Genomic DNA, 18282 nt, shown 5'->3' with positions numbered 1-18282 from the left:
AAATAACGAATGCGAAATTATAACTCGAACGAAATGGAAATCCGTCGCAATACAGGATAGGGCTGATATTCCCTTTAAACGTTTCAGAAACGCTTAAAATTATACAATTTACAACACATGGAGCAGGAGCTCGGTAAGAGATCATCTCGATTTACAAAATATGAAATTTTGTTCGATGTGATAGTGATTGTATAGACTTCTCGATTCGATTCACATAGTAGGACTCATTATCAAGGTTTATTTTCTTCGAGAACAAAAATATCTTTTTAAGCTCTGCTATTTAATTTGCAGATTGGTTGGTTACCCCTCCGAGCGAGGGACAATGCGGATTCAAATAAACGAAAATCCTGCGCGGTAACCCTTCGTAGCAACTGCGGTTATGAACAATACGTAGAAACAGGTCGCGTAAATTTTCAGCTGCGAGACTTATTCCTGAGTTGTGGACGAGAAATACTTCCCAAAATTGAAGATATATAGCGGTTCTATAACCCTGATTTCGGTATACGTAAACGAGCATCCGTCGGACAAGGCTCCGCAAAAATCCTGGAATAGGATGATCTGAAATGTTAGAAACTACAGACTTATTTTTCTTTTTTCGGTTTATTCTCTTACAGTTGTAATGAATGAGCATTAATATATTGCTCAAAATGTACAATTGTTTAGATCATTTGATTACTTACTACGAGCCAGATTGTATGGCATCATGATTTTACGAAGAAAATAAATATGGATCCAGCGTCTGATTTGAATGATGAAGAACGAATGCAGTAATTTTCACAAGCTGAGCTTTCCGTTGTGTCCAGAAAGGTACGAAAAAGAGTATGATTTTCATTGCATGCGATGACAGTACACTCAGAAAGATTATTAATGAATATGAGGTTTAGTAATTATTTAAAAATGAAGAGTCCGATTCGTTTTACATTTTGTTGGATACTATTTATTATATACTCATATTTGGTCGGGGTACTGCCAAAACGAACCAAGCGCATTTTGACGTGGGACTACGTCTAACCGGAATATACGGGGGGTAAAATGAAAACCTGAACACAGAACATGCAGGAAAAAATGAAAGACTTCGAATGTTTATAACTCGAACATTTCTTACTGGATCGGAAAGATGTTTGCATCAATTAATAAGGAATATTTCTACGCATCTATCGCTACTAACAAAATGTTATTTTTTATTAGATAAACAATTGAATAACTGTAAAATATTAGGCGTTATCTAAACGCCCTAACTGCCTCGTTTTGATTGGCCCGATTTACGGTTTCCCTAGCACAGCCATCAAAATCAAGCAGCCTTGGGGAAATCAGCATTGCAAATACATGACAGTAGGGGGACTTTTGTTCTCACCGAAAAATGTACATTAACACAGACTTCAAAACCAAGCAGCGATGGAGATAACGGCATTGCAAACACATGAAAGTAGAGGGGAGCTTTTGTTCCCACCAAAATGTGTTCCCTAACAGAGATTTCTAAACCAAGGTGCTTGGAGGAAATCGGCATTTCAAATTCATGCAAGTCGGGGAAATTTTTGTTCCGACCGAAATGTGTTTTCCTAACACAGACTTCAAACCCAAAATTTCTGGGGAAGTCGGCTCTGCAAATAAATGCAAACTGCGAGTACTTTTGTCCTCGCTTGCCTTTGTGCAGACTGGAATATGTCTGTCCTAACATGATCTTCTAAACTTAGGAACCTGGGAGAATCGTGCAGACATTAGAAGCGAATAAACTTTCCAGTTTCAAGCAAATTCGCGGTTCGAGAAGTACGTACACTTGAGAGATGTAAACTTCAGAGGGAAATGTAAAATAAACTATTCGTTTGATAATTCTTCCGTACATATATTTTGTCCTAGGCATCATACCGAACGTAAAAGGTATGTCATTAAATTTACTTGTAACGAAGAACAACCTATCACAATGCATGAATTGACTTTACATGGCATTTGTTCAATCTTTTTACTCACAGAGCAAATATATTGAATTCAATTGAATTTGGAAACTGTTTCATTCAATCAAGAATTTAATCAATACAAATGAATGATTGCTAAGCTAAGGTAGTCCCACGTCAACCTTGCGGTTATATCATAGATATAACCCCCCCATTTTTTTTCAAAATTGAGCTACTTACACCATTGGATGCAGAAAATAATAAAGGGTGTGTCACATCAAATTGCATCACGGAAAAAACGCTGTAGAAATTCGCCCAGTAGACCGATCCTTTTGAAAATTTTAGACAGTAAAATAAAAACTATTAAACAACTTTTGGCATTTTCTTTTTATTCATACTTCGAGCCCAAGCCCGTATGCTCGCACCTTCCTCTTTACCCCGTCCATAAGGTTCTGTACAACGTCAGGTTGTAGTTTTTTTTTAACAGAAATCCATTTTCTCTTGAAGTCCGCCTCCGATTTGACAACTTTTGGGTTCTTCCGGAGGACCTGCTTCATAATCGCCCAATATTTCCCTATTGGGCGAAGCTCCGGCGCGTTGGGCGAGTTCATTTCCTTTGGCACGAAGGTGACCCCGTTGGCTTCGTACCACTCCAACACGTCCTTTGAATAGTGGCACGAAGCCAGAAGATGGTCGGGCCCTCGTGCTGCTTCAATAGTGGTAGTAAGCGCTTCTGTAGGCACTCCTTAAGGTAAACCTGCCCGTTTACCGTGCCGGTTATCACGAAGGGGGCGCTCCGCTTTCCGCAAGAGCAAATCGCTTGCCACACCATGTACTTTTTGGCAAACTTGGATAGTTTCTGCTTGCGAATCTCCTCCGGAACGCTGAATTTGTCCTCTGCGGAGAAGAACAACAGGCCCGGCAGCTGACGAAAGTCCGCTTTGACGTAGGTTTCGTCGTCCATTACCAGGCAATGCGGCTTCGTCAGCATTTCGGTGTACAGCTTCCGGGCTCGCGTCTTCTCCACCATGTTTAGCCTTTCGTCGCGGTTAGAAGCCTTCTGAACCTTGTATGTACGCAGGCCCTCCCGCTGCTTGGTCCGCTGGACGAATAAACTTGACAAATTCAGCTTATTGGCGACATCCCGGACCGAACTTCTCGGATCACGTCTAAACTGCTTAACTACGCGCTTGTGATCTTTTTCACTGACGGAGCCTCCATTTTTGCCGTTCTTCACCTTCCGGTCGATGGTTAGGTTCTCGAAGTATCGTTTTAGTACTCTGCTGACCGTGGATTGGACGATTCCCAGCATCTTACCGATGTCCCGATGTGACAACTCCGGATTCTCGAAATGAGTGCGCAGGATTAATTCACGACGCTCTTTTTCGTTCGACGACATTTTTCCAAATTTACGAAAAATTGACAGTGAAGCATGGCCAACGTGATCTATACACTCTTATCTGATTATAAGCGAAAGCTGAAGATATAATTCCTAAAAATTAAATTTCTACAGCGATTTTTCCGTGATGCAATTTGATGTGACACACCTTTTAATCTATCGACTGTAAAATGACCATGTCATTCGGATAATTGACAACAGGTCCAAAACAAAAATTCTACGTAGCAGACTGTAAAAAAACTAAAATGCATTCAACCAAAGCGAACCATAAACTCACAATATGGCATCGGACGATAGTGATCGTTTTCTCCAAGAAGGCAGATCAGAATCTTCAAAAGATAGACAACAAAAATAGAGTGACCAAAATTGATGAAATATAAAATATAACTTTCTTATCTTTATAGATAGAGGTAAATACATTTCAACAATATTGTAGCCCCAGTTATTTGAGACATCTTTGTAGAAAAAAAAAATTTTTTCTATCTGTTTGAATAACCGCTATAGCGTTTTTTTCTAAGTTACGTTAAGATGAAATAAACTGTTTTTTTGCTCTAACTTTTATATTTCAAATTCTATATGCAAACTGTCTTCGAAAGACTTTTAGAGATTACTAATACAAACATTTTGCGACGCAAAACTTGTCAATATCTTAACTCCACTCAAAGTTATATATATTTCTTCCCAAAAAAATACACTCTCTTCATTTGTTTGTCACTATTTATGGGGCAAACATATGCAAAGTTTATTGGCGGCATTTGAAAGAGCATATTTCACTTTACATAATGTGTGACTTTCAAAACTATGTTATGTTTAGTGTTCGAGTAAGTTAAAATTGAAATCATCAGTTTTTGTGTGAAAAACCGTCAATTTCTTTGGGTAGGATTAAGATATTGACAAGTTCTATATCGAAAAATGTTGGTCTTAATAAGCTCTATAAGTCGCACGAAGAAAGTTTTGGTATAGAATTTTAAATATAAAAGTTGAAGCAAAAAACAAGGTTTTTCATGGTCACCCTAATGTGACTTAGAATAAAAGCGCTAGATTGATTGCTTGGGGGCCATATTAGGTATCTGAGTAAAAAATTTCAACAAAGAATAAACTTTCACCGTACAATCATCGACACCTGGTGGGGAGCCCATCCCGAAGATCTTATAATGTTGTATCGAACAACTATTCTTTCAGTTTAGCAGTATGGCAGTTTTTGTTTCCAATCAGCTGCCAGAACACACTTCATTAAACTCGAGCGAATTCAGTATCTTTGTCTCCGTACTGCGTTGGGATGTATGCCCTCAACGCATACCATGAGTCTCGAGGTTTTGACAGGCATACTCCCACTAAAAGATCGCTTCAGTTCACTATCTCTTCGGTTCCTCATCCGGTGTAAGGTTATGAATCCATTGGTGATCGGAAATTTTGAGCAGTTTATCGAACTAAATTTTCATTCTGGATTCATGAGTTCATATCATGAAATCATCACCATGCAGGTTGTTTCTTCTTCATATATTCCCATCCGTGTTTGTTTTCCTGACTACATCAATTCCTCTGTACATTTTGATCTGTTCATGTAGGAGAAAACCCGTGGCCGAGTGGTTAGCGTCTCACATTTCATGCCGGGTGTTCGGGTTCGATTCCCGTTCTGGCTGGGGGAATTTTTCGTCAAAGAAATTTCCTTCGACTTGCACTGTGGTCACGCGTATTCAAGAGCTTGCCCCTCGGAATACATTCAAGGCGTGTTATTTGGCTCACGAAATCTCAACTAAGTATTAATAAATGACGCTAGGTAATGCATACGTTGAGACGGCAAAAGTTCCACAGGGAACGTTAACGCCATTCAAGAAGAAGATGTAGGAGAAAATCCAATGGAATTCCCAATTATCATCGATCGGGGATCGTTCCTACGATCTTCAATGCAAAGTATGGGCGTATCAATTGTGATAATATGTACTTCACTGATGGGTTCTCTATGAATGAGTCCACAGGATTTGGAGTGTTCAACGAAATTTTCGGCACCTCCCACAGTCAGTCTTTAGTATCCTTGCTTGTATATTGCTGAATTGGCAGCGATTCACTGGGCGCTGGACAGCGTCGCCTCACGACATGTTGAACACTATTACATTGGGCCTGATTACGAATGTCACTTCACGGTGAACACGGAATAAAATGCATACAAATTGCATACAGTTCATTTCCTTTTCACCGTGAAGTGACGTTTGTGATCAGGCCCATTGTAACGGACAGTCTCAACTCTGTCGAAGCTATACGTTCAGTGAGGCCGGAAAAGCACTCGCCTTACTTCATTGAGAGAATACGAGAAATTTTGAGTGCTTTATCCAGACGCGGATTGACTCATTAGCAAAGGTAGGTGCAGTTGAAGACGCGCTACTCTTTCGTTTTAATCTTGCCGATAGCAATATCTGTGCTTGTGTCCAAGGTTATACCAGGGACAGACATACAGCTGTACTAGCGTTGTACAGGTACCATCGTAGCATGACAGACATTCTATGGTTGTACATTGCACCGCATGTCAAACTGACAATCAGAAATTCGACCAATTTTCACCACATGTTTCAATGAAAAAGTTTTTTATTCAGCGTCTAAACTATCAAAAACAACAAACAAGCTACCAATTTGAGTTATTAACTCAAGAAAAAGCCAATGAAAAGAGTGTTTGCCAGGTGTTTTGAGTCAGTTTGTTCATGCTACCCACCACTAACCGTTTGTGGCCCTGGCTACAGTTATACTGTATACAGCGGTAAAATAGCTCGGTACAGGTACAGCGATTGTACCGAGTTGCTTGCATGGTTCTAGCACTGTACATGGTGACAGACATACAATTTTCGAAGTACAACGCTAGTATAGCTGTATGTCTGTCATAAGTATTACCACGACATCGAACACGTTGTTTGGTCCTGCGCGGTGTATCTTGTTGCCAGATCGAATTTAGAAAACTCTCTTTGGGCCAGAGATGCCGGTGAGAGATGTGTTGGCTCGGTTAGACCTTGATTACATGTCTCAAATATATGTCTTTCTAAAAGTTATCGATCTTCGTGTGTGATTGTCCTTATATTCTTATATTCTCCTTTTCCTTTTCCTTCGCGGGAAATTGAATCCCTTCTTACTAACAATAGAATAAGGTGATATGTAAATACATATTAGATATAAGATAGGTTTAAGAATTGAATGTGATGAATGTGGGTGTGAATGTGAGTGTGAACATTATCAACATATCCTTATATCCCTTCTTTTTCCTGAAGAAAATATGTCACCCTTCTAAACTCGAGTAGACCGCGAGTAATCGCCCAGCAAACATTAAATCGCATAACAAGCGTATATATAACATCATATACCCTAAAATTTGGTTGGCATATAATGCGCCTAACTGGCATATGCATGCAAAAGTGGAGGCCATATACATACATGGCAAATGCTTACCGAATTTGTTTGGATGAATATGCAATTTTGATCGGCTATAATAGCGACTTTTACCATACTCATATACGATTTATTACAGACATCGAAAAAAAACAAATGGCGCAAAATATTTTCGTGAAATGTTTATTATAGCCTCACGAATCGCCATTTTTATATATGAGTATTTATGTTTGTAGAAATAATAATTGTTTGATTGACTTGTGTTGGGAGTGGAATATGAATGTTTAAAATGACACAGATTGATGTTTGGTGAAAACTGCTCCGATATGGGTTCGAACTCCGGTCGTCTGGATTATCATCCACCAGCTATCTCGCGCGGCTATCTGCAATTTAATTCAACAGCGGTTAAAACTTTCGAGTGCATCAGCATTTCATTGACATTTCAATATGATGTAATATGTCCTTTATTAGGATCTAATATGATTTACTGTTTCATGATTTTCTTCAGCATGCAACACGATTTTCTACAGTACTGAATCGATTTAAATTATACGCTTATACGACACACAAACTGCATCAGCGTAATATACGCATATGATGCGGATTAAATATATTTTACGACAATGTACATCATAAAATTGATGTTTATTATACCGATATGCGACTTAATTTGATAATAGTATATAAAATCGAGTTTTTACATTTTATGCGATTTCAAATATACACGATACATACTTTGATTGATATTATATGCGATTATGATTTATTCGGATTTCTTGTAAGACTTGGCACGTGCAAAATTATACGATTTAATGATTGCTGGGCGGTTCTCTACATTGATAACATTGGAATTAATGAAAAATGTTTATATATACTTGTAACAATACAGTGAGGAGTTCGGCTCCTTTAAACTTATGTAACCGTGCCTGTAAAAATAAACGATTTTAAAAAATATGTTTTTTCCCTACATCACAATGTGTGATCTTTTATCAAAATAATACTGTAGAAAAGTTTACATATTTTTGCATTTTATTAGGTTTTGCTTTTTGTTAGGTTATGTGAGGTAATGTACTTTTCGCACATAGTTGCTTCAAACTGAATTTATTGCCCAATGAAGTTATACAACACTGAACGCAATTGATAGTAAGTGGTAGCTGAAAGACTAAGCTATTATTTGGTTGCTTTCCAAAGCCATGACAAATTATCAAATTTGCTGTTTGATTTTTCGAACGCTTGGCCTAAAATGGGTTAATTGCACCTTTTGTGTTGCAAACACAAAAGGGACACCTGTCTAAATATTGATCTTGGTTGATCGTTCCCTTTCGCGCTCTTTTGAATATGTACAAAAAAAAAGTTGTTCGCCAGAAAATGGTTTCATTGTTTTGAGAACAGTTTGGCTGATTGGGGCGTTGACGCCTTTTTCACCAATCGAAAAGGTTTCAAAACGTATCAGGTAATTTTGAAGGCACTTTTTATCCACGTTATTCGATTCATTTTACCGGAATTACATTACAGAGCAGTGATGAACATCAATGAAGTGTACAACCTAGTTGACCTCGAGATGCTCGGATTTAACGATTTGGGCGTTAGTGCAGATTTCGTTATGACAGTACTCCAGTGTGTCTTGGCGACGGGAACATGCACGGAGGAACCGCTTACCTACATTTTATCTACTACCATCGAAGAAGATTATTTGCGCGAGGAGTTCGCCCGTTCTCTGAGCGAGTTCTTCTGGACCGATGAGGAGGAAATCATCAAACCAACCCTTTCAATTCCAGTATTACGTGAAAGAGTTTCCGCATTCGCTTGGGCTGGGACAACTCTATGTGATCTGCTGGAACCGGAAATGCCTTTCTCTGAGTTACAATATTCGGAACCCCGTATTGCTATAGATTACAGCAAGGTGAGACTTCGAAATCTTCGAACTGCCGAAGACTCATTGGGCCCTTCAACATCCGGTACACGAATGTTGACATCGAAGCGTTCGGAATCGTTTGAAGATTTCGGTTTAGGACCATCATCGTGCAAGAAATCCCGTTTATTGGAACCTTCGCTGTCCGGAATCCAAATAGTATCGCCATTTGGCGAGAAATTCCTTCCATTGGAGTCGTCATCAAAAGCACCAATGAGGTCGATGCTTTTGGAATTGGCCTATAATGCGGATTCGAGATCATCGCCATGCTGCAAGCAATCCCACGTATTGGAATCCTCTGCAAATGAATCAGACACCTCATTGAGTGACGAGCAGCCCCGTTAATTAGAACCCTTAACACAAGCCACTAGTAAATAGATAGTCCGGCATAATGCATAATCAAATTGGCAAATGGAACTCGGAAAGAAACTGCATACAAAGTTATAATATAAAAGTTAGTTTTTGTGACGTAAATGTTACACAAAGGCTTGTTGGTTTTCTTTATTTGAGTGTCGGATTGAACTGTAATTGAATACTGAATGAAACGTAAGATTTAAAGGCTCCTTTAGCAAAGGAAAAAAAGAAGAATTAAATACTTGTTTAGTTAGATAAATGCGCTAAGTTGTATTACCCCACTCGGAAAAACCATGAGAGTGTGTGCACATTTTATCGAAGCAGCAATCTAGGACCAGGCGAAGCAGAAGCGTGTGATATTGGGCCCTATTATAGAAATCGAGGCGATAAGAATTTTGCTCGTTAGCCCTATTTTGCTATTATAGAAATCGAGCAATTCGATAGCAGCGAGCGAGTGATAGCTATCGGTACAACTGTCATAATTTTTCGAGCAGTTTGTTTTGGTTTAATTGTTGTTTTTGTTGTATGTTTTGATTCGTTCGTTTGTTTTGATCAGTATTTGTTTTCCGGTGCTGCCAGCATAATATATACAAAGTAAGTGCTCAATCCAGAATCATTTTTATTTATCACTAGCTAACCCGGCAAACTTCGTCCCGCCCATTTACTTGATTAATTCTCGAGTAATGCAGAAATTTGTGTTTTATTTGTATGGCAGCCACCCCTAAGAGAGGGGGGAGGGGTATCTAACCACCATAGAAACATTCATTGCACCCTAAAGTTTCCATATGCCTAATTTGGTTTAATTTGCTTGATTAATTCTCGGGTAATGCAAAAATTTGTGTTTCATTTGTACGGCAGCCCCCTCTAAGAGAGGGGGAAGGAGTATCTTATCACCATAGAAACATTTATTGCATCCTAAAACCTCCACATGCCAAATTTGGTTTCATTTGCTTCATTAATTCTCGAGTAATGCAGAAATTTGTGTTTCATTTGTATGGCAGCCTCCCCCCCCCCCTTTGAGTGGGGGGAAGGACTGTCTAACCATCATAGAAACATTTATTGCACCCTAAAACTTTCACATGCTAACTTTGGTTTCGTTTGATTGATTAATTTCCGAGTAATGCAAAAAATTGTGTTTCATTTGTATGGCAGCCCACTCTAAGAGAGGGGGAAGGAGTATTTTATCACCATAGAAACATTTATTGCATCCTAAAACCTCCACATGCCAAATTTGGTTTCATTTGCTTGATTAATTCTCGAGTAATGCAGAAATTTGTGTTTCATTTGTATGGCAGCCCCCCCTTTGAGTGGGGGAAGGACTGTCTAACCATCATAGAAACATTTATTGCACCCTAAAACTTTCACATGCCAACTTTGGTTTCGTTTGCTTGGTTAATTTCCGAGTAATGCAGAAATTTGTGTTTCATTTGTATGGCAGCCCCCCCTTAGAGAGGGGGGAGGGGTCTCAAAATATCACGAAAACCTTCCCAAAAACCCCTACATACCAATTTTCATGTCGATCGGTTCAGTAGTTTCCGAGTCTATAAGAATCAGACAGACAGACAGACATCACTCCATTTTTATATATAGAATAATAATAAAAATAATATAATAATAATAATAGATAATATAATAATAATAATAGATAATAGATGTTAAAATTTACAACGCAGAATTTTGTTCCAGCGCATATTTCAGTGGCTCAAAATGAGCGGACAAAAGAAAAAAACAAATCACTACCAGTTTGAACGGCTCGTTGAACTGATGAAAGCGAATGTGGACATTGCTCGAGGCTTTTGTGGAGGCAGTTCAAATAGAATTGCTGTGAAGGAAAAGTGGGAGGAATTCAGTGAGGATCTTAATGCTGGTTAAGAATAGCAGAAAGTAAGTGTTTCTTCTATGATATATATATATATATATATATATATATATATATATATATATATATATAACTTTCATATGTAAATTTCATCATATTCTGTGATTTTTTTTTCAATCGAATTTCCTTCCTAACATTTGTCTATCACTGCTAACGTACATTAGTACGTTACTTTTGTCAGCAATTTTCGTTTTTATTGTTGTACTATACCAAATTTTCTATACCATTTGCTAAAGCTGAGATATCTAGCAAATCAATAATGTTTTTTTATTACAGTTTTGGATTGATATGCGAGGAAAGTTGAAAAAAACACTAGCATACAACAAGCGAGAGTTCAGAGCCACAGGCGGTGGCCCTAATACAATAAAACAATTGACGCCGCTGCAACAAGAAATTGACGCTCTACTGAACATCTCAGGCAACATATATCCGGCAGGCAAATCATTCGGGTGTGATGAAAATACTGAAGTCAACGAGAATGTATGTAACTCGCCCACGGCATGCGCAGACCAAAGTAATTACCTCGGAGAAACATCACAAAATATTATTTCTCCAACAATGGATGACGATGTAATAGATGAAACAGGCTTGATTCATATGACACCTTCATATTCAACTCCACGTCGCCCAAAACGTCGTAGAGAATTGGTAGAAGAGCGTATTGATTTGCTAAAAAAACAGACAGACATGCACGAAGAAGCGTTGAAAAAAATGAAGAAAATCGAGGAAAATACTTACAAAATAGCGAAAAACTTGCAAAAACTTACAGAAGCTCAAGTAGAACAAAATGAAATGTTCAAAGAAGAGGCAAGGCAAAAGTCCTCAGATTTTCAGAAACTTGTCGATGCACAAAAGGAATAGAATGAAATTTTGAGAGAAAGCGCAAGGCAAAAATCGTTAGACAATCAAGAAAAGATGCAGTTAAAAATAAGAGAGCTAGAACTTCAGCAAAAAGAAATTGAGTTATAACGTCGCGAGTTAGAGCTGAAGGAGCGATCTACAGAATGAAATTGCGTGTACGTGGAAGGAAATATGTTAATATATTTTGCGTGTAGGGTAAAATTAGTGTGAGTTTAATAGATGTAGTATGTTATATTGAATGTGACTCAGGCGAATAAATTATTCGACTGAAGCGTCATTTTTATTTCATATATCCAGATTACTACAACATTACAAACTATCTCTAATAGTATCTCTGATATATATGGCACTAGCTTCTTCATTGCTAGAATAGTCTATTTCTTCCATGTCATTACTAATATTTTGAATCGGTGGGTCTGATACTCTATATGTACGACATATATTGTGAAGAGCAACATAAACATTTACGATTGATGTTGCCTTCACTGGAGAGTAATGCAATTCCCTAGCACCTAGCAAACATCGGAAACGAGACTTCAATATTCCAATCACTCTTTCAATAATGATTCGAGCTTGACAATGCTTGATGTTGAAACGCTGTTCCAAACTACCAACTCTAGCGTTCCTGTAAGGCGTTAACAGCACATGTTCTTGTGGAAATCCAGCATCTCCTAAAATGGTAATTGTGAATTAGACAGGGTACAATACGGCATAAAATACACAACAACGTGTTTTGGTTTTTTGCACGTTTTTTTTCAATCAATATACACAGTTACAAATTTAAACTAATCGAACCTTCACAAAAAATAAATTAAACATTCCGAATTATTCTCATGGCGGACACATTATGAAGCACATCCTATCGAATATTACAACATTACAGAGTTAACACAACTTTGAAACTTTACTTTATTCTCGAGTACAATTACTTTTTTGCGTTGTATTGAATTTTAAATGTAAAAAGAGAAAAATAACAGACCCAGGTTTATTCCTTTTCATATAATCTTTCTAGAGTTTTATTTGTATTATTTCAACGTTGTACATTTGTTTGAAAACCTTAAAAAACGGCATTCTTACCGAGAAGCCTTGTTTGTCTATCGCCGTCTTCGTATGCATCGTACAACATTTGGCGCAGTGCACAAATATTCCATATGAAGACGTCGTGATGTGATCCGGCATATCTAGCTTCTACAAAGCGAATAATAGAGTCATGGTCGCAAGTCTAATAGGTTAACTAACAATATAATAAATTTATTTGTCAAGACACTCAGTTAAACTTACAATCAAAACGTTCAGGCTGTAGAATCCCTTTCTATTATAATAATTATGACAGATGTCTTTCCCAGGAGAAATAATCTTGATATGCGTGCAATCTACTACTTGAGTGATGCCTGGGATACCACTTTTGCTGTAGAAATTTCTTTTTGAATTCTGTTTCTCTTCTTCTGACATTCGTGCTTTGATCCATAACGGACATATCTTATCTTCCATCACCTTCAGAAATTCTGCTAGAACATTTGAGACCATAGGTTGGCTCAAACCCAGATGCATGTCGTTACCGACACATTGTTGGTAACTTCCCGTAGCAAGGAATCGAAGCGATGCACATATTTTCAAGACTGGTAATACAGCCGTATTCCTGTAGCCAACCTTGAAATGGGTTTTTGTCATGTCGACCAGATAATGAATAGCCTCCTTACTAAGTCTAAAAAAATTCATACAACTTAAAGAAATTTAATTTTTAAATAATTAAATAAATATTTTTTTGAAAAATTACCAGACAAAATAAATACTTACTTATTGTCTGATAACGAAAGCGGATTCGAAGTGTCACGGATGTTTCTGCGTGTTAATGAAATATTTTGCAGCTCCTCTTCGTCATCCACGAGATCATCTTCGTTGTAGAAATCAACTAACTTCTGAATCGGATAACACTACTGAATGTTTTTGAAGAACTGAAGGTTAATGGTTCAATGCATCGTACTATGAAAAAAATACCTGTGCTCTTAATCCACTTGATAACAACTTTTTCAACTTTTGAATTTTCACTATTAGCTGCGAAACACAAATGAAAACAAATATTAAAGTTGAATTTGATGGATATCCAATGGGTCATATGGATAAATTCAAAATTGTTGTAATTAGAGGCGAATGAACTGAAAAGTTTAAACCCTCTTAAAGCCAAAAAGAAGAAGAAGAAAATTGTTGTAAAAAAAACAATAGGAATGTTAAAAGATATCCGATAATCATAAGGGGAGAAAAGTGTCACTTTTCTTATAATAATCCTTATAAGAGGAAGCATTGTTTTTAAAAGCAAAAACAATCGAATTAATAAGAACGAACACAACTTTTTTCATCGATTAATTTTAGCGTAAAAAAACATACGGGCCCAACTGACATTTCGGCAGGAACTGAAATTTCAGTATTATTGGCTTCTGAACTTCTCCGAACCTTAATACAATTCAGTTTTACATCAGCCAAGTTTAAGTTTTCATGATTCTGTACGTTAGAATTATATTATTTGCACTTTTAATCTCTTTTAAATTAAATGCTGTATCAACGATTTAATGAAAAACGTTTCAAATTCTGCCAGTTAGGTATAACTATTGAAGCCTGCGCATTAGACATCAAATCGATTCTGGTATTGTGGTCACAATGAACAGCACCGGACGTTTCCAAACGGCCAAGAATCTCCAGCCATCCCGCACACCACCTCAAAACTGCAACGGACCAGGAAATTTAGGTCTAGTTCCCGAGCATACCAACGTCTATCAGGCCACATTGTTTGTGTGGACACCGACTGGACAACATCGTTGCTGGACGAGCTGGACGGCGAGGGATCGAGTGCCTTTCTCAAGGCAAGAGGGCGCAGGTGGTAGCGCTGGAGTAGAGTAATAGAGTAGAGTAGAGTTTTCAAAGGGCCTTTCTCAAGGCTAGAGACGAATGAACTGCAAAAGTTTAAAGTCTCTATAATACAAGACCTTCCTTCCTTCCTATCAGGCCGGTCGACATAAATCTTTCTAGCGATTGATGTAAATATAACGAAATTTTCGAGCTGCAAAACCGGTTTTTGTTTATGCGCTAGGATCATTACAGGAAAAACTGTGATACATTTTGATAATGAGATTCATTCAAAATTTTCTGTAGCTCAAATTAATCCAACCATTGCTATTTAACGTTCTTTCCTGTTGTTTGCCGTCTGAGTTTTCAGCACGCACCAGAAACTCAAGCTCAAGCCAACTGCTTTGTGGAACACTACGAATGATACTGACAGCATTTCATCACCAGCATCCTTTAGAACTCCTGCGGTTTGTCTTAATGATTCATCTGCTATATGTTTGTCCTGAGGTAGTAGATATAAACTTCTATCGCCCAACTTGTGTTCCGTCTGTAATCTCAGTGTTTCCTCCAGCTTGTGATTCAATGATACATATCTTTTTTGTCGGCCTCAATAATGCGCGGAGCTGGCTTGAACTTGCTGAATTCATCGTTAAACCATCCTACAAATTCTGAGCGGTTTGCTTCAATGCTTCCTTATTCAAATTAAGCTACCCGCCTTCCAGTAATTCCACCTGTCGTTTCTCCGTTTCCTTACGAAAATCATGATTTGATTTGAGGCTGTTTTCGAACTTGATTTGGCCTGGTATTAGAAAGAAAAAAAAAAGAAACAAATTAATGATATAAATACATTCAATTGGATCCCACTTACCTTCAAGTTGGCTTCAGGTGGAGGCAATGTTTTGATTATCACCGGAAGCCTTTCCATCAGTACACCAGCAGAAATATTTCATTGCTCTTTGGTGGACGATGAGGATGTTTTGGTTGATGTTCTACGAACAGTGGTTATCAAAAAGATAATTCTTTTTCTATGTGAAAAATCTGGATAAACGCTTCGCAGTGTTACGCAAACATTCCATGAATATTCGATACCTTAGTCTCTCAGCTGCGCGTAGCTTTCAGCAGAAACATAATATTTTTGGGTAAAATTGTGGTTCGAACAAAAAGGTGAATAAACAAAGTCCATTTGTTTTTTTGATAGGAGAAACATTTCACTGCAAGTGCAAGTATTTTTTTTTCAAGCAAAATGTACTTGAAAAATAGATTTCATTGACTCCGCATGACCTAGGATATAAACAATGGTAGTCGAAGATGCCAGATTCAGAGATACATTTACAAATGTGCAAAAAAAAATATTTTTCGGTGCTGATTGTTTTCAAAATACTCATATTAGACTGATTTAATATCTCTGTTGCAGACACATATCTTCTTTTTCTTGGATGGCACTAACGTTCCCAGTGGAACTTTTGTCTTATCAACATAGATATTGCTTGCGTCATTTTTCCTAGTAGTACTTAGTTGAGATTTCTATGCCGAATAACTTAGAGGCAAATGAACTGCAAAGTTCAAAGCCTCTCAAAAACAAAGAACGAACGATGCCGAATAACACGCCTTGAATGTATTCTGGAGTGACAAGCTCTGGAATACGCGTGACCTCAGTGAAAGTCAGAAGAAATTTCTTTGACGAAAAATTCCCCAGTCAGAACGGGAATCGAATCTGAACCCCTGGCATGATAATATGTTACGCTAACTACTCAGCCACGGGAGCACCTTGCAGACAATGCATGCCTGTCACACATGCTAATCCTCCGCTCTAACCACTCGTTGTTTCATGCTTGAATTAATTGAAAGATTACATACAAAAAATTGTTTTGCGAAATTCATACGGTACTCCTTACGGAATTTAATAGATTGTAGTTATGAAAATACATGACAAAGTTCATTTTCCAATAATTATATTTTCCGCAAAGCAAATTGTTCCATGCATTCGTCGAGGGAATATCAGTTTCTTCCAAAACATAAACATATTAATACTTTTGGAAATGGAGATATTTAAAATTTGGCACCCTTTCTATAATGCTTTGTGAACTTTTCACACTTTTCACATTTCACACTCATTTCGAAATATTTCAATAACACCGCTGACATTCGAGCAACAGTAACGAATCGAGCTGTTTTCCTCGATTTCTATAATACCAGATTTTACTCGGTGTGATAGTGATAGTGATTGTATCGAATCCTCGATTCGATTTCTATAATAGGGCCCCATTTATATAATATGGCCCATAATAATACAAAATCATCTATACGAAGCAAAAGAGGAAAAGAGAGAGCGAATTGGAGAGTATGAAAGAGATTGAGAAAGAGAGAGTAAAACAGAGTGAGGGAGAGATGTTGAGAGAGATGGAGAGCAAGCGAGAAGAGGATATATGAACAGAAGAAGGAAGTAATAGAATGTAGAAGAGTAAAAGAAAAAAGAAAAAGAGGGTAAAAAAAAGGGTGGCAATAAAATAGAATAAGCGAAAGAGAAAGAGATTAAAAGAGAGGGAGTAATGAGAAGAGAGTAAAGAAGAGGAAAACGATAAAACAGACTAAGAGAGATCGAAAGATTGAACCCGAGACGGTCGGGTCTGAAGGACTTGGGGAGTTGCTAGTGAACGAATATTCTATGTTAGTATAGTTCAGTAATATAAAAAAATCCTCTCTCTCTCTCTCTTTCTTTTTTTTCTTTCTCTCCCTCTCTCTACCTAAAATCCACTACACTATTCTTCAAATGACTCAACAAAACCTTCCTCGACACTTCACTACTAATAATTACTCTCTTTCACATACTTATTTCTCAGGTGCTTCGGTCATTCATTCCATTAGTCGCGCTTGTCCCGTGCACTTATTTTTCCATTCCCTATTTCACTTTCTCTCTTCCTGGTTTTCTCGTATATCACCGATATTCTACTATGCGAGCCAACATAAACCAGAATCATTGATCTCTTCTCAATCAATCGCAGCCAGCGGCAAATTTTGCATCGCCGAGACCTAGGGATTTTTGTATTCTCAATTCATTCAGTTTGTTCATCGCATACGAAGAGATTTAATTGGTTTGTTCTAATATGATCATATATGTGTTAATTTGGGATTCGAACCGACTACCCGAATATTGTGCGGATCCGGACGATCAACTCGCTCGACAACGATCGCTACTTGTATGCTTTCACGGCCGTACCGGCACTAATCGTCATGCGCATGGAATATAAAAATTTTCGTGTTACTCACGACCTTTTTGAGTACGACCTGCCAGCACTTCGCGCTCTTCAGCACGTAGTTTGCTGGCACCTTGGGGTTTGGAACGGCTCTAGTTGCATCCGATCGGCCTGATTCTACGCGGCGTGTGAGGTGAGATGACAATTGTCACATCACCATCACGCAACTCTCCTCACTCTATTCCTACAGTCGTTTCGGATGCCGTAAGAGGTTCATTGATGTATGTGAGAGGATGAACAGCAAGTGACAAGGCGTTCATTCTGCTGGTTGCCAAATCTGATCAGAGATGCCACATTCGCACATGTGTTCACGAATTTGTAGACATTTAACTTTTATCATAACCTTTTATTCCTGCTGCAGGCTATTTAAAATAGTGACAAAACATTATTGATTCCATATGATAAACGAAGCTGGTCAGTATGTCAGACATTAGCACATATTTACAAATATTTCAGATTTTTATCGCATATATTTGAGAAAAAACATCTGGCATCCCAGAATTTTATTTGTTTCGCTG

The 18282-nt window shown here is 37.9% G+C and overlaps 1 protein-coding gene and 1 pseudogene across 1 annotated transcript; one reads left to right on the top strand and one right to left on the bottom strand.

Moving 5' to 3' along the window:
* The first annotated feature begins 7988 nt into the window (after positions 1–7988).
* LOC129762940 (uncharacterized) lies at positions 7989–10733 on the top strand. The gene is made up of 3 exons (XM_055761573.1): positions 7989–8116; positions 8179–9523; positions 10616–10733. Exon 2 carries the CDS (start codon positions 8186–8188, stop codon positions 8918–8920), a length of 735 nt encoding a protein of 244 aa, XP_055617548.1. The 5' UTR covers positions 7989–8116; positions 8179–8185; the 3' UTR covers positions 8921–9523; positions 10616–10733.
* A 3776-nt stretch (positions 10734–14509) lies between these two features.
* Positions 14510–15435, bottom strand: LOC129761611 (39S ribosomal protein L46, mitochondrial-like; annotated as a pseudogene).
* Between the last annotated feature and the right edge of the window lie 2847 nt (positions 15436–18282).

This window comes from Toxorhynchites rutilus, chromosome 1 (assembly GCF_029784135.1).
Source record: "Toxorhynchites rutilus septentrionalis strain SRP chromosome 1, ASM2978413v1, whole genome shotgun sequence".
Taxonomy (NCBI): domain Eukaryota; kingdom Metazoa; phylum Arthropoda; class Insecta; order Diptera; family Culicidae; genus Toxorhynchites; species Toxorhynchites rutilus.
This window is presented reverse-complemented; position numbering and strand designations above follow the sequence as displayed.

Excerpts from the sequence above, each read along its gene's own strand:
- LOC129762940 (XM_055761573.1), top strand. The coding sequence starts at position 8,186 with ATGAACATCAATGAAGTGTACAACCTAGTTGACCTCGAGATGCTCGGA.